At 42.6% G+C, this 22,746-nt stretch overlaps 2 protein-coding genes across 5 annotated transcripts in view; one reads left to right on the plus strand and one right to left on the minus strand.

Moving 5' to 3' along the window:
• Positions 1–7,743, minus strand: part of SLC38A1 (solute carrier family 38 member 1) — a 70,442-nt gene extending 62,699 nt beyond the window's left edge. The window contains exon 1 of one of the 4 annotated variants that reach the window (XM_082349446.1): positions 7,119–7,743. The gene's annotated coding sequence lies outside the window, so the exon portion shown is untranslated. The remainder of the gene's footprint in view (positions 1–7,118) is intronic. The other 3 variants (XM_082349445.1, XM_082349447.1, XM_082349444.1) reach the window with 3 other exon arrangements.
• LOC309609674 (uncharacterized protein) lies at positions 6,750–13,761 on the plus strand (the record flags this gene model as incomplete). Its single annotated transcript, XM_082351375.1, has 3 exons — positions 6,750–6,886; positions 7,090–7,920; positions 8,679–13,761. 3 exons carry the CDS (start codon positions 6,750–6,752, stop codon positions 8,809–8,811), a joined length of 1,101 nt encoding a protein of 366 aa, XP_082207501.1. The 3' UTR covers positions 8,812–13,761.
• Between the last annotated feature and the right edge of the window lie 8,985 nt (positions 13,762–22,746).

The raw sequence follows: 22,746 nt of genomic DNA on the forward strand, positions 1-22,746 counted from the left end.
CCCTCCCATGTTTTCTTCTATAACTTTTACAGTTTTATTTTTTACAGTAAAATCTTTGACTCGGGGGCTTCCCTGGTGGCGCAGTGGTTAAGAATCCGCCTGCCGATGCAGGGGACACGGGTTCGAGCCCTGGTCCGGGAAGATCCCACATGCTGCGGAGCAACTAAGCCCGTGCGCCACAACTACTGAAGCCCGTGCACCTAGAGCCCGTGCTCCGCAACAAGAGAAGCCACAGCAATAAGCCCGTGCGCCGCAATGAAGAGTAGCCCCTGCTCGCCGCAACTAGAGAAAGCCCGTGTGCAGTGATGAAGACCCAATGCAGCCAAAAATAAATACAAATAAATAAATAAATTAAAAAAAAAAAATCTTTGACTCGGGGCTTCCCTGGTGGCGCGGTGGTTGAGAATCTGCCTGCCAACGCAGGGGACACGGGTTCGAGCCCTGGTCTGGGAAGATCCCACATGCCGCGGAGCGACTGGGCCCGTGAGCCACAACGACTGAGCCTGCACGTCTGGAGCCTGTGCTCCGCAACAAGAGAGGCCGCGATAGTGAGAGGCCCACGCACCGCGATGAAGAGTGGTCCCCACTTGCCGCAACTAGAGAAAGCCCTCGCACAGAAACGAAGACCCAACACAGCCATAAATAAATTAATTAATTAATTAAATTTAAAAAAAAATCTTTGACTCACCCAGATGATCTTTTAAATGTCTGTTATCAACATGCCCAGCCTATGATGTTGGGGAGTTAACCTACCCATATTCAGATGTTTTGAAACTATTCTGATTTCTCAAAGTCAGAAAATATTAATAAACTCTAGAAGTTAATGAAGTTCATCTGTAACTCTGGATATAAGAGGACTGACTGTATATTACATTACAAAAACTAAAGTTTAATTTAATTAAAACAGTGAGTGTCTTTGAGCAGTGTGAATACCACAAAAGTAAAAATCTTTCTCATCAACTGAAAATTCATGGATTTAAATAATTACATACAGAGTTTAAAGACAGCTTGGCATATGATAGCCTTTGAGAAATTCTTTTTCTTTGCACATGTATGTTTTTGCTATAGTAATATCTCTGATCAAGGATTACTATTGAACTAAAAACAATGAACAGGAGTTTTTTTTTAAGGCCTAGCTGTTATGACAGCTAACTCCCAACAAAATACTCTAGGAAAAACAGAAATAATGACAATTTGAAAGCATCACAAAGTGCTTTCAAATTGCATGTGAGGAGGTTCATTTATAAATATAAACATTAAAAAATATGCCTTTATTTGAAAAGAGAAAATGTAATAAAACACACTATAACTAAATACCAAATGACGTTATAGTCCTTGAACAAGTTTTTTCTTCTCTTTGGACCTTTGTCTTAGACAGAATCTGAAGTTCAGATTAACTGATGCACTCTCAAAGATCTCTCCCAGTTCTAAAATCCTCTGAATTTATGATTCTGTAGACTGTTTCTTAATGAATCACTTTCATTTCAGAGATAAGAAGATGAGCTTGTGGACAAGTCTTTTGAATAGGTGACTTTTAGACTAGGAGTACTCAGTTCTGACTACACATAGGAATCACCTTGGGAGCTTTAGAAAAACAACAGTGATAATCTGCCCCCCTAACGCACACCAGTTTCTGATTCAATTGGTCTAGGATGGAATCTAAGCATGGATATTTTAAATGCTCTGTAAGGGATTCTAATGTGCTGCCAACATTAAGATCTACAGATTACATTGGGTCGGCCAAAAAATTCATTCAGGTTTTTCCGTAAGATGGTATGGGAAAACCCGAACGAACTTTTTGGCCAGCCCAACACTAAGGGTTAAAAACAAATGCAGCAGGAGCCCAAGTTGGTAAGCTGAATGAGCAAAGCAGATTGGGCACAAGAAACTGGAGAACATGTGTCTCATCTATTTCAGTAAAAGTAAGACAGATCTTTTGATTTCTTTTCAAGAAATGCCAGAAATCCAGGTTTTAAGTGAAATTCTGATACTGTACTTAAATGTTGACAACTAATTCCAAACAATTTTAAGAGAACATGGAGGGCCCACAAAATATACCCACAGGTTTCATTTGGTTCTATAGCCACCAGTTTGCAACATAAACAAAACCGGTTCAATAAACCAAGCCCAGCTTTTCCTCTGTGCTCTGTCCTGCTGCTCTCCCACTCAGAGCCTCCCACTCCCAGACCTTGGGCCATAACCTTTCCCTTTCCTTTCCCTTTCCATTGTCTCTTTCTTTTCCAATCATCTTTGTCACTCCTAAGAGATGGAAACTGACACCCACACATTAAATCTTTATTTGGCCCTGGCTGCATCACTGGATGGGCTTCTATGCCTGGGAAAATGCAGGTTATAAATTGTAACCTGAGGCTGGGACTCCAAGATGTCAACAACTGGTGAGCTTTGTCAAGTCAGGGGAAAAGCCAGTCAAGCTCATGATTTCACATTACCAAGACTTTATCAAACAATCTATGGAAGTCTTCATTTAATTTCTGCTTTTGTTTTGCTTGTTTTTAAATCTAAACCACTGCGTATGAGAATTATCCCTGGTGTTGTTTTTTTTTGTTTGTTTTTTTTTTTTAAATTCCTATGTCTGGGCTCTGCCGCAGGATGACTAAATCTGAATCTCTGGAAATGGAGTCTGGGCATTGGTAGCTTTTAAAAGACTCTAGGTGAGTCTGATGTGAAACTCACGTTGAGAATCGTTAATCTCTACCCATCTCCTAAAACTGCAGATTAGCAGTGTGTTTAACTCCAGATGACTATCATCTTGAGTTCTTTTAACGTGTTCAAGGATGTTCTCACCTCTGTTCTCATTGTACCTTCACAACTCTGTGAGTTTGGCAGCTTGGACACTATCGTTAGCATTGGACAGATGAGAAAACGAGGCATTAAAAATGTTAACTGAGTTGTCCCAGTGGACCCAGCTAGTTGTTGGCAAAGACACCCTGTAGCTTCACCTGAGGCAGAGTTCCTTGATTGCAACGCGGCTGCTTGCAAAGTTTCCCCAAACCATGGGGCTTCCCTATGACTGAACTCCTTTATGCTTAGTAGTAACCCTAACACACAGGAGGTGAGTAGAAAAACCAATGAATAAAATGCGATCAACTTCCAGAAATAATTGTAACAATGTTTTTTCTTTTCCTTATCATACTTAACCCTTCCCTTATTTTATTTATTTATTTTTAACATCTTTATTGGAGTATAATTGCTTTACAGTGTTGTGTTAGTTTTTGCTGTATAACAAAATGAATCAGCTATATGCATACATATATCCCCATATCCCCTCCCTCTTGCGCCTCCCTCCCACCCTCCCTATCCCACCCCTCTAGGTGGTCACAAAGCACTGAGCTGATCTCCCTTTGCTATGCAGCTGCTTCCTACTAGCTATCTATTTTACATTTGGTAGTGTATATATGTCCATGCCACTCTCTCACTTCGTCCCAGCTTACCCTTCCCCCTCCCTGTGCCCTCAAGTCCATTCTCTATGTCTGTGTCTTTATTCCTGTCCTGCCCCTAGGTTCATCAGAACCTTTTTTTTTCTTTCAGATTCCATATATATGTGTCAGCATACGGTATTTGTTTTTCTCTTTCTGACTTACTTCACTCTGTAGGACAGACTCTAGGTCCATCCACCTCACTGTTTTTAAAAGACTCGATTTAGGGTAAGTGTTCTAAGGTGTCCTTCTCTGAAGTCTATGATGCTATTTGGAATGTGCTTCCTTCCACGAACCTGCACACCACCTTTCACAGATGCACATTCTCCCGGGGACTGAGAACGTTCAGGTATTTTCCATTAAGGTATTATTTTCAGAAAAGTATTTTCAAATGATTAAATATTCATTGAATATTAGAGATAAGGGGAACTTTCCTGATCAGCTTCCCCCATCTCCTCTGATAGATGAGAAACCTGAAGTCCCTTTTAATTCAATATATACGGACCACTAACACTGTGCCAAGCACTGCACATCCATTATCCTCATTAAACCTTCTGAATAACTCACCATACCACTACCACCACGTTCAACAAATGGGGGGGAAAAATGAGGCTCAGAAATGCTAAAAAAAAACACAACTTGCTCAAGGTCCCCAGGCTGGTAAGTTGAGACCGGCACTGATTCAAAGCGTATGTCCTTATCTTCCACCTTCCATCACCTGGACTGACGATGGTGCAAAAAGTGAAAGATAAATCTTTATGAAAAGGTGAGGTGGTCAGTGGACACATTTGATGAGGTAGAAAAGTGGCATTTGGGCTAAGCCTTCACAAATATATAGCATTTCAGTAGGCATTCCAGTTTGGAATCAACATCAATATTGAGGCAGAAAAGTGAAAGGAAGGGTATAGGGTGAACTGGGAGAAAGAGGTGAGGCTTGTGGAGGGTCCCGAGCGCCCAGCTAAGGAATTTAGACTTTAATTGTAGGCAACTGGAACCCATTGAAGGTTTTCAGAAGCAAGATGAGTTTTAAAAATAAGTTTTAAAAATATAGATCACACGGAAGTGTCGAGATTGAATTAGGGGAGCAGAGCTTGGTACAGAGGAGATCAACTAGAAGCCCATCACACCTCCTTTGCCGGCTACTTCACTCTTTACCACACTGTGCTGTGCTTGCATCTGCTCCCCTGAGCGCTGGTTTCTTCGGGGCACCTCCATGCCCGTTTCACCGTTCTTGTATCCCAACCGACCGCTGCAATTGCCCTGTCTAGGTCAGATAACAGAGACCTGAACCCGGGCAGTGGGAATGGAGATGAAAAAACATTTGTGGAGCATTTGCAGGCACCTGGTAACTGCTCAGAAGCGGAGAGAAGGTAAGAGAGAAGGAGAAGCAGAGTAGAAAAAGACTCTGACGTTTCAACTTAACAGGGGAACAAATAATGAGATACAGAAAGAAAGGGATGGTCAACAGTAGCACAAAGTGCTGAACAAGATGTTTTGGCCAAGGTCTCAATCCAACAGGCATTTATTAAGCAGCTACGCTGTGCTGGGCATTAGGGGAACAATAATGAATTAGACTGGTCTTTGCCCTCAAGTATCACCCAGAGGGAGGAAAAGACAGCCGAGCAATAACCAGGTTCCTGGCCTCTTAGTCTCAGGACAAATGTCCCCTCTCACACAGGCCCTCCTAGAGGGTCATCTGTCTCAAGCACCCTCCCCCATCACATGATCCTGTTTTATTTCTTCATTGCTGGAACAAATCTCCAAAATTCATTTATAGGTACCTTTATTGTCTGTTTCCCCCAGGAGAATGGAAGTCTCACAGAAGCAGGAACTTTACCTTGTTAGTTGCTAACTGCCACATAAACCCTCAGTAGGAAAAACTCATTGAATATGTTGGAGGGAAAAAAGAAAGTGAATAAACGTCATCAAGGTTAAGACCTCGAGCCAAACTAGGTGAGTTTCTCGATGCCTAAGGCGACATACTGAGAACTGAAGTAACTCTGAAAAGTAAAGCCATTTTGAGATTGGGGTCCAAACTGAAATCCAGGGGGCCCACCATGGATCAGAGCCCTGACTTGGCTGTTTCGCATAGATTTCAGGAATACCCACCCAGCGAGAGATATTTAACAAGGAGGCCAGCCAGCCGCCTGGCTCAGGTTTTATTTCAGTTGTCCTTCTGACGTCAGAAGAAGCACGAGTTGCTGCACAGTTTCTTCTATCAAGGTGACAAATTACAGCCTTGTTGGGCCCAGCAGTCTGCAAACCATAGATTTATTCTCACCTCCCCCTTATATTAAAAATTTTTAAACCCACGGCAGAGATGTCAGATTCCTTTCCAAATGCAAATAAATCCTGTTTCCTAGCTCTCGGGTCTTTTTTCACTCATTAAATACATCACCAGGGATTCGTATGCGAAAGTATGTGATCCTGGTGGCAGTGAGGTTTTCACCGTAGAACCAGTGCAATAAAAACCGGGTCCGCGCCGCAGAGTGAGACACAAAGGACTCTCAAAATCGTAGCACCACCTTCCTAAGCCGAAGACAGCCTGTGAAAGGCACCCGAAACTCCGTGACGCGCTTACCGCGAAATTCCTTTTGCCGCCATATGCACTTGTACCTTCTCTGACTACAGTTCAGCCCAAACCCAGGGTCGGGCGATTCCGCAGGGAAGCGGCGCCCAGGCAGCCCTGTAACCTGGAGGTCCCAGTGGGTGCTGAGGAGCCCGATGCTCCGGGAGGCGGATTACGGTGGGGGGCGGGGGCGCGCACCAGGGCGACGGAGCACTTTCCTCCGGGCACGGCCGCGGCGAGGTTAAAGGCCTTTTGTGGCAACGTTTAGGGAAGCGAGCGAGATGCGGGGGTGGAGGGAGGAGGTGGGAGTGCAGGCGAGGACCGTCCGCGCCCGCGCCCCGCGCAAGCGGTGGCCTTTTGTTCGCCAGCTCCAGCGGATCCCAGCTCTCCGAGCGGCACTTCTCTCTTTCTCTCCTTCTTCATTTGGGAAAGAACCTCTCTGGGGCGGGAAAGGGCAGTGAGTCACTGCCAGCATCCTTTAGCAATCACCCCACCACCACCTCCACCCCACGGCCCGCATCCTCCCACTCCTATTCATACTGAGAGCGGGGCAGAGCTCGAGAAGGGCCGGCAAGCGTGCTCTCGTTTACTCGGGCTCCGCGCCTCCGATCCCCGGCCCGCGGCCAGTTCCCGAGACCCAGCCGGCCGCACACACAGTCCCGAGGACATCACATGCCCTCCTCGGGGACCTGCGGACACAGGAAATTCCCCGCAACTGCCCGGCATTCAAACACTCCTCGGGTATGCAGTCGCGCCCTCACCTCGGCTGGGCTCTCCAGACCCTCGTGGTCCCTAACCCTCGTATGATTGAACCAGATCAGGTGCCACAAGCTGCCACTAAGAAAACAGACTCCAAAAGTAAGCCAGAGCCCATGCAAAGGTGAGATAAGGGGCTCCGGCACCTCCTTACACTGTCGTGGGCGGTCAGGAGAACCGGGGATCTGGACTTTTCCTAAAAGCAAAATCCGAACGCATCCGGCACAGCCGCGCACTCCTTCCTTTCACGCCGCATGGATGACTTCTGCGTTACCGCCTCCTCTCCCATCTAAAATATCCCTTTCCTCCCCGCCGCCGCTCCCTCAGCTCTCCCCGGGAACGCGAAATCACCTTACCTCGGGCCATAAAGGAAAAGCGGCAAAAGGAGACGTCAAGGTATCCGCCCTTCCGGGATTTTCCCCCCGGCCGTGCGATGTCCTTTGTGTCAAGGTCTGGCTGCCTCAGCGGAGGAAAGGTGGCCTCCGTCAGTGAGGGCTGGGCGGGGAGGCTCAGCGTGGCGTGGCGGATTTCCGAGGAAGGTGAAGGGCGGCGACCTTCAGGCGGAGCGGCGTGGCTGCCCCAGCCCGCGCTCTCCTGTCTCTCCTCCTCCTTTCGGGGCCGATTGCATCAGAATCTCCCCCCACCACCAACCCCCACCCACAAGGTGCTCGCCAGCGTCGCACTTACATCCACATGCTCGGCCGCCGAGGGTCTCGAATCGCAGTCATTCTCCTATTGCGGGGCGCGTCGCCCCTGTGCATCCATGGCTCGTGACGGTTTAGCTGGGAAAGTCAGGCTATTCCTCCGCGTCCAGCGTGCCGTCGCCTCCCCTCCTGCACGCCCGCTCTGTAACCGAAGCTGCGTGTCACTCAGCGGTGCCCGTCACATGGTGCCGCTGCCGGCGGCCGCCCCTTGCTGCCTCCTTGTCGCCGCCCGCCGAGGATGCAGCGACCGCGGCCGGCGGAGACTGAGCATCCGGGAAGAAGGGAGGCGTGAGGGAGGGGTTGCGGGGCGTGCGTGTGCGGGGCGCGCCGGCAGCGGCACCGGGAGCAGAGGCTGCGCGCAGCCTGGACACCTGCCCCACGCCCCCCTGGGGCCTGGCAGCGAGCCCAGAGCCCAGCTGCGGCGGCGGCTGGAGAGCCCTCGGGGATGGAGGAGGTGGGGGCGGCTTGGAGGGCGCGGAAGGAGGAGAGGAGGGCTGCGCCTTGCGGGACTGGGGGGCGCTTTTGGGGTCAGCGCCGGGGCCGGGGCGCGGGAGCGAGGGGAGTTGCATTGTGGGAAGGGCGCCGCGTGAGGATGGCCGTGGGAGTGGCTGGTCCGCGCGCAGCCCCGCGAGCCGCTAGCGCCGCGGGTATCTAGGCAGCAGCGTGTCGGCTCTCCCGGGACAGCGCCGAAATGGCCGGGGTCGGCGGGGAGGGAGCCGAAGCGGCCGGGGCAGCGGGGAACGCGGCGCCTCTGGAAACGCTTTGTCCGCAACCCCCAGTGGGAAGCACCTCCTCTCTTCCGGATCCAGCACCCGCAGACCTCGCCAGCCCTCCCGGAGATCTATTCTGGGGGGTTCTGGGGGGTTGGGTGGTTTTGCTGAACTGCAGGCGCACTCTGGCCCGGCGGGGAGACCCCACGTGATTCCGCTCCGGGCTCGGCGCGTCGGGGTTCAGGGAGCCCGGCGCTCCAAGCCGGGGGCCAGCGGGGAGCGAGGGCGCAGGACGGAGGGGCCTGGGACAGCTGGGCCCGTTTCCCTTTCTTTTGCTCACTCTTTGTTCCAGGCACAGCCCCCTTGAACTGACTGGGCACTTCCTTGCAGGGGAGTGTGTTTCCTTAAAATGGCGACAGGAAATCCCACCTGCGCGTCAGCCAATTACACTGTCAGCACAGCGCGAATTTGCGAGGTGGAAACTCGAGCCTTTTATTGACAGGAACGGTTCCGTCTCCGTGTTCCATCAAAACAGGAAAGGGAAGGTGAATCATCTTTCAAAAATTAATCTACCTGGAGCATTTCAAGCGGGCAGACCGAGTAGCCTCTGTCACCGAGTGGCTATGGCTTTTTAGTCACCGCTGGAAACGCGAGAATACAACCAAACTCCTCGTAACTGACTAAAATCCTCGTTCCGTCCAGTGGCAGAAAACGGTCTTCGTTAGTTCAACAATGGCTATCTGAGAACTCTACTCTGAAGGCCAGCTCTTGAATAAACCTGAGAAACTGAAAGGCAGTGCAAACAGAAGGGAAGATAATGGGCAGCCTCGTTCAGACAGACCTGCCATCAAATTCTGCCGCAAACACTGCGTCCCTCCCCTGCTTAACTTTTGTCTTTAGTCATGTTTCCCGATTTGTAAAAAAGAGTGTTAGTAGGACCCATGTCATAGTAATATTCTACAGGTCACCAGAAAGTTGGTTCTTCTCCCCCTTCCTTCCTAGAGGAAGCTAATTTAGGATGAGATTACTAATTATAAGTAGTGTGCACCTTGCCTGGCAGAGATAATTCTTATGAATAAGGTAGGAAATCTGAACAGGCAAAGTAGGTAGATTGTGAGCATAGCTCCATAAGCCAGTTGAAATGTTTACCTTTTTTATCATCATGTGTATTCACCAGTGTTTGGAGAGCATCTGATCGCAAGCTTATCTTTTGATTACAGTTTTAACTTATTTGCTTGTTTCTGTGCACCAAAGACTGCAGTTAAGCAGCATTTTAAAAACTGGATTCAATAGTGATGAGTTGGGCTTCACTCCTTGCCAACTACTGTGCTGAGCACTTTACATATAAATATTATTACATGTAATCCTTTCAACTACTCAATTCGGTATTATCCTGTTCGTATAAACAAAAAAGCAGGGTTGAAGAGGCTAAGTTGGCCACGTTCACTTAAGACAGTAAGTGGTGAAAGGGGACGTAAGGGAAGTGGTTCCCATTCAGGCCTGAATTCAAAGTCCACCCTCAGGCTTAACCGTGATGCTACGACCATTTGCAAATAGACACTCTTGGGCCTTGAGTGCGCAAAGATCTTCACCCCTCATCTGGATTTTAGTTGACAACCTGGAACTGAAGTGTAGACATCAACATGGAGGCTGAAGTGAAGAAGCTGCCGTGGGGAGGATTGGTGGGAAGGAGAGTGTGGGTGGTGTTGGCAGGACGAGTGCCTGGTCATCGCAGTGCGGCTTTTCTTCCAAAACTGCTGGTAGGTGAAACTTCCTTTCAACGGTCCTTTCAGTAGCCCAGCACTTAAACCCAATTGCTGTGGTCTCAAATGGGGGAAAGGGATGTCGTGATGATGCCTGCTGTTTACTGTGTGCTTCCCGAGAGACAAGCAACAGGATAAACACCTTACAGACGGTCTCTCGTTTAATCCTCACATCATTCCTAAGAGATTGCAGACCATCCTAACCCCTGATTCAGAGGTTAAGAAATTTATGCCAAGTCCACCCAGCTCTGATTGGCATATCTAGTCTTACATCCAGAGCTGACGCCAAAGCCAGTTTTCTATGCCTGGCTCTAAAATGTTCCCCGAGGCTGCAACAGACGCCTTTGGAGGACCAAGAGGTAGGACAAGTCCCAGGCCCCTCTGCCTTCACATGGGGACCACATCCCTATTGCCAGAGAGCTCAGGAGTCAGTTTGCTCTGTAATAGGTTTCTGAGCCCCAAGAGCATTGTCGTTCGTATCTAATGTTACTGTGGACCTTTGCAATTGAGTAGATTTCCCCAAAAGATATTCAGGTAGTCAGGACACATTAATGGGTTATACTGTGGACTGCCCTATGGAACTGAGAAAAGAAAAATTCTGTATCTGAAAGTGAGGTGGAAGCAGGAAGCTCTAGTGTGAAAGGAGAACTGAATCACCTCAGGTCACCTGGGAGTTTTCTAGTAGCTCCATAGGCCCTTTCTGGATGGTTCCAGGAAGGAGGGGCAGCTTTGTGAAGAAAGATCAATCACTTCCCAAAGCAGATTCAGCCTGAACTTGAGCCACATCTGCTCTCATCCCAGCTTCACCCTGTACTCACGCGGTTGTACCTCTTCTCCATCTGGGTTGCCCAATAGGACAGCTGTGAGCTTACAGAGAAAAGGTGCTTTCCTCCATGGGTTTTCAAAGCTGTCCAAATGTATCTGGTCTGATACCAGTAGACTTCTTGTGCATGAATTTTGAAATAGGATCAAAACTACCTTCTGAATATGTATAGCTTTTTTCCTTTTTAATTGGTTATAGGACAGTCTGAATTTTGACAATGATGAAAAATAGAAATGTCAATTGGTGCGGTTATTGCAGAATAAGTGTCCTGAGCAGTTCCTATTTGTAACAGAAGTAGTACAGCCATCTAAAAAAAATCTTACCTCATTAGAAACTAAGTTATTTATTTTGAAATCAGTCTTTTATTCCTATTTATAGGCTCTGCCCTAAAACAACAGATGGTCTTTAAAATTATTAGTGTTTCTTTTGACTGATGCAATCACATTTCTTTGCCTGATTAACCCTTTTTACCAACTTTGATGTTCCTTGGATCTCATCCATAGATGACAATATTTTGACAATAAGAGTTAGTTAAAGCAGCCACAGCAAAAAGTAAATTTGCAACTAAAAGAGTCCCCAGTTGTCTGGCCTATCCTTCTGCAGATACGTGGTGCCATGTTTCCTACCCCCTTGGTAGCACTGTGACAGGGCCTGCTGTCACCTCTTCCAGCATTGCGATGGATGTTCTACCTCATCAGATTTGTAACTGGCTCTGGCAGGAGGTCAACAGCTCCCACTGATTCTAAACTGAATTTAAATTAAAATCCCAGAGCAGGCTTCTTAAAAAATGTCTATTGTTTCTGATTTCAGCCCAGGTCAGCTTTGTAGGGTCACAGTTAGGGAAGCAGGGACTAGGGTTTGTTAGGTATTGTGACTATATAGCAATACAGTTTCATTCATTTAAGCTCAACTAAAGAACCAGGGCCAGTGATCCGTCCCAGAAGTTTAATGTCTAATTTACCCGACATGTTTGCATTGTTATGCAGCTCAACTTGAGTGGATCTCCCTAGCATGTTACCAGATGAGGTAATGAGACCCATCTGATGATCGAATGACTCTGTTGTCTCCAGAGTATTCACCACAGTGCTTTGGCACATAATAAGTGCACAATAAATGGTATCTGTTACTATTCTGCACACTTTGCAGAAATAAGCACAAGACAATGAATATTCAAAGCCCACGTTTATAGGCACAAAGTATTCTCTAATGCTCACTTCATACTGAAACAGCTGTCAAGCCCACACCTCTACTCCCGTTCTTCCCACTACGGGACTAAGGAGACAAGGTATTTATTAGAGAATAGTTAGTCCTTCAGGTTAACTCCAAACCTTACCATTAAAGTGAGAAAGCACAGTTTAGGCTCTACATAAGAATGTATTAATTAAAAAGTAGAAGTGTTCCCAAATCGAGTATCACATCTATACTTTTTAATGGTGCCAGTGTAAGTTAGCACAACTTTATGTGAGGTAGCAATTTAGTGATTAAGAATGTGGGCTCTGAAGCCAAATTTTCTGAGTTCTAATTCTGGCTCCACAGCCTACTAGGTCTGTGGCCTTTGGTGAGTTGCTTAACTTCTCTGTGCCTCAGTTTCCTCATCTTTAAAATGGAAATAAACAATAACACCTACCTTATACAGTTATATGACATATGTTTGTTAATATGTGTAAACACTTAAAATAAGTCACAACCTATCTTAGGTATTTAATAAATAATAATACTAATTACCGGAAAATAATTTGACAATAAATAGGAAGAACTTAGATCCCATTGGTGTCACTTCTGGGAGTCTGCATCCTAAAAATAATGCACAGAGATGTTCACAAATAGCACAGAAGGTAAGGGCACAGGCTTTGGAATCAGGCAAGTAAAGGTAAAAAGCATGTTTGAGAGTATTCATTCAAAGCAAGGATAACATAAATTCATAAATGACAGATCAAAATTAAATACTCAGGTGGCTAGGCTAGGGGAGACCTATAAACCCTCTGTAAACCCTTAGAGATACTTTGGGAAACAGAATACAGGGCTGACTGTTCCTTAGTCCTGATCCGATGTGGTTATTTTTAGTTTCTTATTAGTTTGGGTGTCCGAAGGCAATATAGCCGGAGAAAGGATCTTCATCCAAGAGTGAGAGAAATCAAAGCGATAGCAGGGAAGTGATGAAAGACATCAAGGGAAGTGGGGATATAGATGAGAAAATGAGAAAGTGAATGACAAGATCAGAAGGCAGGAAAATCTGAAACAAGGCCACAGATGCATAGCGTGAGCTAGTTCAGGCCAGGACGAGGGCAGGGTCATCTCAGGAAGTTGGAGGGGGGCTATTTGATGCTAAAATCTTGCTGGGCAGAAATATAATTTTTGTCTTCTCTGCTGAAAAGGTAGCTTTGGGGAGGAATGGTTGGTTTTTGTCTTCGTTTTTTCTATTCCTTCTGGGAAGCAATAAAAGGGGAAGGACTCTATTCATTACTTGAGTAGAGTCACACGCTTTACTAAAATGTTTCTTTTCAAAGTAATTGTTCTTTTTTTTTTTTTTTCACACACACACACTGTATTTTATTTTTACAAGAGATAAATCGACTGACACCAAGCATTGTACATGGATGACCACAACAAAAGCAACAATGATTGCAATTACCAAACATGAAACACACTCATACTATGTCATAGTATTGACATTCAGTCCAGTAATCCTCCACTGTAACAGCTCCTTTACTTTGCAGTGAAAATTGATTTGTATGTTCTTTGCCTCTGAGTCCTTGTGGAATTTTTTTTTTTTTTAAATTCAGACAGAAAGTCACAAAAATTATACTCATCCTCATCAGTTCACTCAGTCCCATGTAATTAATTTTTTTTTCATCTTGATCTTTTGTTAGCACTTTTATGAGTTCATCAGTTTTTCAGTAGAGTTCTGAAAATGCTTATTCATTCAGTTCAGCAGTACAGTCCGTTACCAGAAACCTGTACTTGTCAGAGTCTTTTCCATGTATTTCTTGAAGATGAAACCCTTTTATAGGAACATATTTGCAAAATCATCAGAGTACAAGTAATTGTTCTTAAAATAGGAAAAACCCAGTAATTTTCAGTGTGCTTGGTTTTGAAGGACTATTTATTCTGTTGTATTTTAGACATCCAATGCTATTTCATAATCACAAATGGGGTAATTTTAATAAGAGATTTATTGATATATTTATAGTTAACTATACACACACACACATATATGTACTTCTAAGATAAAATACTCAAGGTTTTTGATTCAGATGTGACATGTCCAAAACTGAACCCATCCTTTCTTCCCCCAACCCAAACTCTCCTCTCCCCCATAGAACCCATCTTGGGAAACCGTACCATCGTGATCACAACTGCTGAGGCGAGAGGTAGGGGAGTATCTTAGTGTCTCCTTCACCCTTCACATCCAACTGATGCATTCTTTGAACAAACATTTACTAAGTGCCAGGCATTCTGGTAGTCTTTCATGGAGCTTGGAAAGACCAACATTCCACAAATTATCTCGCCAGTGAATGTACGATTTATAGATGGAGAGAAGTGCTATGAGGAAAAGGACTCAGTATGACTCTCTAGGGTAACAGAGGCACATGCACTGGGCTGGGAATCAGAGGAGGCTTCCCAGAAGACATGAGCCTTGCTTGGATTCTATCCTCTTTATACTGAGGGTTTTAATAGGGAGGGGGTGATGGACACGATCCAGTGAGCATTTTCAAAGGAATAATCACCAGCCCTATCACTCCACCTTCTAAATACTCCTAGCATTTGTTCCTTTTCCTAACTCCTTACAACCACAACTAGTATGAGCCTCTAGTAACACACTTCTGGGAAAAGTTCTCTTCAAAAGGCATTGATAACGTACCTCATCCTTAGAAACATCTTGATTTTACTTCTGCAACATAATATGTACTTGTATATACTTGTCAGTAATACACCTGTATTACTGTCCTGTTTATTATGTACATTAAAAACATTCACAAAACTTAAAATTAAATAGCAGGATTTTACACTTATTTGTTAATATTTTTTATTACTAAAATATAGTTCTAATTATTATTAAAATATTAACATTTTAGTGAGATAAGTTTAATTCAATATACTTTATTTTTAAAATCTTAGTTTAACACTCTGTCATACAGCAATTCACGAGTCTGGTTCCAAATTTGGTTAATTTTGACTCTTGAATTTAAGGGAAAAGGGACCTCACAGAGACACGGGGACCCAATGGAGGCAGTGTACTACTGTTGGCTGTACTTATCAAATCAAGCTGTTCAGTTCTTAATCCTATCCACTAATTGACAAAGATTTATTTTTTCACTGTTACTCTACAAAGGTACACTTAGATGGAGGTCATCATTCATGGTTATGGAAGTGAGCCATGGGCCCTACTTGATAATTCTGAATTTGTCTTGATGGACTTCTTATCACATTTGATTAGATGGTCATTGCTTTACCTTGCAATGTGGCTGACCAAAGAGCTCTCTCTAGGAGTGAAAGTGTCAGCTCTACTTTTTCTTATTTCCTTATGCTTGTATTATTATTTTTTTTCATCTGAAGTTTCTTTAGAGGAATGTTTTAAATCTACTTTGTCCATTTTTGGAGGACACATTAAAGTAGATAAAACAGAAAATATAATTTGTAAATTCACTCAGCCAAGCATACAGAAATGCAATACATTGCAATATACTGAAAGGGGACAAATTAACTAAGGCACCACTCTCACCTTCTGTGCTCCTTCCTTAAGATACCTGGGATGCTGCAGTTGACGGGGGCCATCTAATGTGTGGGCTGAGGGAGAGCCATCATTGATCTATTCATCTACATAAGAGGTACAATATTTTCTCCCTGCAGCCCACTTTGTTACCCCGCCTTAGCCTTCCGCAAGAGCCTCCTAGCTGGTCTCCCTCCAGCCACTCTTGGCCACATAATCTCTCCACAACAGTTTAGAAGTCACTTGCCTGAGTTGGCAGTTTCTGAAACCCATTGAAATGATTTATTCAGAGACTATCTTCCCCACCGGTCTGCAAGCTTCATAAAGGAAGATGGCATGTTTTTAACTGTTTCCAAGCACCTCAGACATAATAGAAGCTCAATAAATATTTGTCCAATTAATGAATGTATGAATGAATAAATAGAATACCTTTACATTTAAGTAGCTCTAATTCTTTTCTATTGAATTTAAATTTCAGGTCCTTAAATACATATATATCCCTGAATCACTTTGCTGTACACCTGAAACATTGTAAATCAACTATACTTCAAGAAGAAATAAAAATTTAAAAAATTACAAAAAACTTTTAAGTAATGTATTTAGTTTAACAGGGTTCTAGTTTATGGGAATTATCTGGAAAATTCAGAGCCCCAACCACCTAAAAATGATCATTCCTTAATAGCAAGTGTGGTTTTTACTTCCAGACTTACCTGGATAAGTGCCAGCATTCTCTAAGTCACATTTGCTGTATGAAATTAACATTTGTAAATGGAGTCTAATTAAATTTTGTGAATTAGAAAAACAGTTATAAGTTAATTGTCCTGTTGTTCCTCCTTGTTCTTCTTATAACAGTTAGTATTTAGACATCATCCTATAGTTAAGATACAAAGCACTTAGCAATATCAATTTTATAATGAATTCAATAGTTCTTTCTCTATATTCAATATTGTAACTTTGATCAAAAAAGAAATGCACTGATCTTTCCTTTTAAATTTTGAAAAGGAACAGAATGAAGGAAAATTGTCTTATTGCTTGGCATTTGTTCATTCGTTCATTCATTCGTTTGTTCAACAAATGTGTTCAAAGTTAATTCCTTTGGCAGTGTTCTTTATCTGATTTTCTGTTCTCCTTTGGAAACTTACTCCTGCATTTATTTTTCTACTATGGTATTTTCATCCTCTGCTCTACTGACTGTAAAGTATTCAAGCCTCTCCCATCATTAAAAATAAAGAAAGAGAGGATGGAGGAGAAGTGGGGTGGTGGTGGCGTGGAGGGAGGAAATTTCCTTTGATTTTACATTTCTCTCTGGCTATAGCTCTCGTCTTTCTTCCATTTAAGGGCCAAGATTCGAACAGTTAACAATATGTTTCCAATTCTTTACCTCCCATTCACTTTTTAAATACACACACACACACACACATACACACAATTATAAAATTTATTCTCACTGTGGAGAAGTTGGAAAATGCAGTCAAATGTAAAGAAGAAAACCCAAATCATTCATAAGCTTACAGACTCTAGATAACCACTATTGACATTTACTTCATTTTGTATATGTGCATACCATTATTACAATCAGAGTCATGTCCAGTTTTGTATTTTGGTGACATTAAATTTTGATCATTTTACTATGTCATTAAAAATTCTTCAAAAACATAAAACTTTTAGACTACACAGTATTCCATCATACGGTTTTGCAATCATTCTCATTGATTTCAGATTTTTACTTTTTTATATAAGTGTATAAAACTTTTCCCTCATCTCTGATTATTTCCATAGATAGATTTCTAGAAGTGGAATTCCAGGGTTAAAATGTATCTATGTTTTAAAATACTTGCTACAAATTTAAAATCACTTTCTAGAAAGAAAGTATGCATCAAAACAATAGTATATGAAACTGCTCATGGCATTGAATCTTCAGCATTCTTGGGTATTATAATTTTACTCACTTTTATTAATTTAGTAAGTGAACAAGAGTTTCTGGGTTTAATTTGCATTTCTTTTGTTACCAGTTTTATTGAATGTTTTAAATGTGCTTATTAGACCTTTTATTTCTTCTCTGAATTGTGTATCATGTGCTTTACTCATTTTCTCCTAATATTTTAGTGTTTTTAAATCCATTTGTGTAAGCTTTTTATATTTTAAAAGTCATAATTGTAGCTACAGTTTCTCCATTTTTGTCTGCCTTTTATTTTTTTTTATGTTCAGACGTCAAAATTTTTATGTCAATGAACTGTTGAGGTTTTTTTTCTTAGACCTACAAATTCATTTCTTATACAGAGAGAAGATAATATACACCAGAACTTGGCTTTAGTTCTTATGACTTAGATATTTTTCCACCCATTTAATTCTTTAATCCATCTAGGGAGAGTTAAGAATCTAAACTGATTTGTTCCAAATCACTAACCAATTATTCCACTACCTGTTGTGAAAATGCCTTCTCTTCTCTCCTCAGTTGTGGTGCCTCTTTTATCAGATGCTATTATTTATTACTGTTTATTATTCCAGATGAATTTAGGATTATTAATAAGTCAATAAAAGAAAACAATTAAACTTTTGTCACACCTATAATTCAATTTAAACACACACATAAAATATTTACAATGAAAACCTAAAATACCCAAGGATTCTCTTAACACAAAATGTATAGGCTATCTTTTTATATTTTTCAAAGTATAAAATTTTGCTAATATATAAATAAAGATCTGAGTACAATGAGAAATATACCACACTCCTGAACAGCCTGAAGATAGCAATTTTTCCTAAATTAATTTATAGAATAGGAAATTTGCCAACCAAATCTTATTTTTTAAAATAAAAATATGAATTGTCCGCCAGAGGGCAGGCAGCAGAAGCAAGAAGAAGTACAATCCTGCAGCCTGTGGAACAAAAACCACATTCACAGAAAGATAGACAAGATGAAAAGGCAGAGGACTATGTACCAGATGAAGGAACAAGATAAAACCCCAGAAAAACAACCAAATGAAGTGGAGATAGGCAACCTTCCAGAAAAAGAATTCAGAATAATGATAGTGAAGATGATCCAGGACCTCGGAAAAAGAATGGAGGCAAAGATCGACGAGATGCAAGAAATGTTTAACAAAGACCTAGAAGAATTAAAGAACAAAGAAACAGAGATGAACAATACAATAACTGAAATGAAAAATACACTAGAAGGAATCAATAGCAGAATAACTGAGGCAGAAGAACGGATAAATGACTTGGAAGACAGAATGGTGGAATTCACTACCATGGAACAGAATAAAGAAAAAAGAATGAAAAGAAATGAAGACAGCCTAAGAGACCACTGGGACAACATTAAACGCAACAACATTCGCATTATAGGGGTCCCAGAAGGAGAAGAGAGAGAGAAAGGACCCGAGAAAATATTTGAAGAGATTATAGTCGAAAACTTCCCTAACATGGGAAAGGAAATAGTGACTCAAGTCCAGGAAGCGCAGAGAGTCTCAGGCAGGATAAACCCAAGGAGAAACATGCCGAGACACATAGTAATCAAACTGACAAAAATTAAAGACAAAGAAAAATTACTGAAAGCAGCAAGGGAAAAATGACAAATAACATACAAGGGAACTCCCATAAGGTTAACAGCTGATTTCTCAGCAGAAACTCTACAAGCCAGAAGGGAGTGGCATGACATATTTGAAGTGATGAAAGGGAAGAACCTACAACCAAGATTACTCTACCCAGCAAGGATCTCATTCAGATTTGATGGAGAAATCAAAAGGTTTACAGAGAAGCAAAAGCTAAGAGAATTCAGCATCACCAAACCAGCTCTACAACAAATGCTAAAGGAACTTCTCTAAGTGGGAAACACAAGAGAAGAAAAGGACCTACAAAAACAAACCCATAACAGTTAAGAAAATGGTCATAGGAACATACATATTGATAATTACCTTAAACGTGAATGGATTAAATGCTCCAACCAAAAGACACAGGCTGGCTGAATGGATACAAAAACAAGACCCATATATATGCTGTCTACAAGAGACCCACTTCAGACCTAGGGACACATACAGACTGAAAGTGAGGGGATGGAAAAAGATATTCCATGCAAATGGAAATCAAAAGAAAGTTGGAGTAGCAATACTCATATCAGATAAAATAGACTTTAAAATAAAGAATATTACAAGAGACAAGGAAGGACACTACATAATGATCAAGGGATCAATCCAAGAGGAAGATATAACAATTATAAATATATATGCAGCCAACATAGGAGCACCTCAATACATAAGGCAACTGCTAACAGCTATAAAAGAGGAAATCAACAGTAACACAATAATAGCGGGGGACTTTAACACCTCACTTACACCAATGGACAGATCATCCAAACAGAAAATTAGTAATGAAACACAAGCTTTCAATGGCACAATAGACCAGATAGATTTAATGGATATTTATAGGACATTCCATCCAAGAACAGCAGGTTAACATTTTCTTCTCAAGTGCACACGGAACATTCTCCAGGATAGATCACATCTTGGATCACAAACCAAGCCTCAGTAAATTTAAGAAAGTTGAAATCATATCAAGCATCTTTTCTGAGCACAACACAATGAGCAAAAAAACCCACAAAAAACAAAAAAAAAAGGCTTGCTGGTTACAGAAAGATAAAGAAACATCCGAAATGTTCATTCGGAGGGGGCTAGTGAAAGCAATTATGTCTGCACAGTGGAACACTCAGCAGCCTTCAAAAAAAAAAAAAAAAGAATCTGCCTGCCAATGCCGGGGACACGGGTTCGAGCCCTGGTCTGCAATGATCCCACATGCCGTGGAACAACTAAGCTAGCGAGCTACAACTACTGAAGCCCGTGCGTCTAGAGCCCATGCTCCGCAACAAGAGAAGCCACTGCAATGAGAAACCTGCACACCGCAACGAAGAGTAGCCCCCACTCCCTGCAACTAGAGAAAGCCCACGTGCACCAATGAAGACCCAACACAGCCAAATAAATAAAATAAATATGTAAATAAATAAATAAGTTTATTTTAAAAAATATGAATTGTCTTAACCATGCACAGCTAAGACACCATTTTTAGGTAAATTACATTTCTTTGTCAGGTAAGCATAAATAGGAACTTTCCATGTACTCGGTTTCTAGCCATCCACAATATATTGGTTGACATTCTATAGGTAAACATGGTAGACACAACTCGTGTTTGTTACATGGAGTAAAATAGCATCTTGGTCTAAGTCACCAAGAATGTTTGAAAATCAACTAATTAGACATCTGTCATAGGTTGGGTTCCCTGGGAAACAGTGTGAGACTGAGGTTAACGAGAATAAGGTTTATTAGGGATACTCTTGGGATCCACACTTGAGGAAGGGAAGGAAAGGAAGTAAGATTAGGGAAGAGAGAGGAGTTGGGCTATGACACAGTCTCAGCGAAAGCCTCAGCCAACCCCACAGGGAGCTCAAGGCTGTGGTGGCCCTTCAGAGTTGTCTTGAGTTAGGGTGAGGGCCCGGATAATTTTACCTCCATATTGACCAGTCATGGGATGCAGGCTGCCTTGGGAAAGGAGTGTGACCTCGGGCGAATCAGTTTTCTTTCACGGAGATACTTCTGCAAGAGGGCAGATAAGTGAGGGCTTCTGACAGCAGCAGTCCTAAAGGGGGAGAGGACAGTGTCCTACGGTGTCCCCTGTAGCATAAACTTAAAGTAGTCCTCATCATTTCCACATCGTGTATCAATTATCAATGTCTATTCAATAAGATTTGTTAACAGTAGAAAACAATTCTTGAGAGAATTATTTTTTAAAACACACAGCCTAGTGTACTCCATGTCATACACAGATAAGAAATAGAAAAGAGGGACTTCTCTGGCGGTGCAGTGGTTAAGACTTCGCCTTCCAGTGCAGGGGGTGCGGGTTCAATCCCTGGTCAGGGAGCTAAGATCCCACATGCCTCGTGGCCAAAAAACCAAAACATAAAACAGAAGCAATATTGTAACAAATTCAATAAAGACTTAAAAATGGTCCACAGCAAAAAAGAAAAAAAAATCTTAAAATGAAAAAAAAGAAAGGGTTCTAAGGTCCTCTTGTCTGACTCTTGGGCATGAAAAACTATAATGGAAGCGTTTGGATTTTGCTTTCCATTCCCTTTGCTTTTCATTGTCTTCTTTAGTGAAGCAGCAAAGTAAAAAGAAGCCAGGGAGAAATAGTAAGGGATCAAGGTTCACACATATTCTTGAACAGGGAATGTTGATAGTAATCTATTCATATTAAGAAAGCTCATTTTTCTGACCTTTATGAAGTGGGGTTGGGGAATGAGGGGACAGGTAGAGATGCAGGGGAGAATGGGAGGGTTGCAGAAGTGCCGACCGAGGACGATTGCAGGGGAGGGAACAGAAGGAAAAATGACCAAACCCCTACTTGTGCCCACCTCTAAGTCACATGCTTGCGTGTTGTCTGTTTTGCCTTCACAACAACATTTGAGGTAGACACCATTAGCCCCAGTTTTCAGAGGGAGGATGTGAAGGGCAGAGAGGGGGTATAACTTAGTCAAGATTTTATAGACAGTAGCTGAGCTAGAATTCAAACTCCCAACTGTCTGCTCTCAGTGCCTGTGTTTCTTTCTGTTATATGCTGTAACTATGAGGGATAGAACAGGACCAAACAATTAGAAATCATCCTGCCATTCTAGCATCACGCAGCTTTGTCATCCATGTGGTTTAATGAACATTTATTGAGTGATTACCAGGCACTTTACTATTTGTTGGGATTAAAAAGAGATGAGTAACATGCAGTATTAGTCATGAAGATCTACTGTGCTTATCAGCCCTGTTAATTACTAGCCTATTGGTTTTGCCATTTTGTTCCTATACCTGTGGCAAAGTAATGGAAATGGTCATCCAATTAATTTCTTGGATAGGTTGCCCGAGTTACCTAAATGCATGACAAGCTGACATTTGAAAGACATTAAAAACATAAAGTATGCCCTGAGGTGGATCTTTGGAGATGAAAGAAGAAGCTGCTGGCATGGGCGGAGGGCTCCTTTTTCTAACGGAGGCAAAGTAAAAGAATGTGATGTAAGGGGATTAAAAATGTGAGGTGAGGGGGACACTCCTGAGTTGTTTGTTGACTTCAGTGAAGGACCTAAGAGAGTAAGTTAGAGGCTGTACATTCTTTCTCTTGGTATAGAGTCCTGGTTACAAGCATGGGCTTTGCTGCGAAATATACGCAAGTTCCCATCTTGTCCACATGTGAGATGCATGTGTGGGCAAGTGACTTATCTTCCATTATCTTGAGTATCTTT

Source organism: Balaenoptera borealis (assembly GCF_965194805.1).
Source record: "Balaenoptera borealis genome assembly, chromosome: 13".
Taxonomy (NCBI): domain Eukaryota; kingdom Metazoa; phylum Chordata; class Mammalia; order Artiodactyla; family Balaenopteridae; genus Balaenoptera; species Balaenoptera borealis.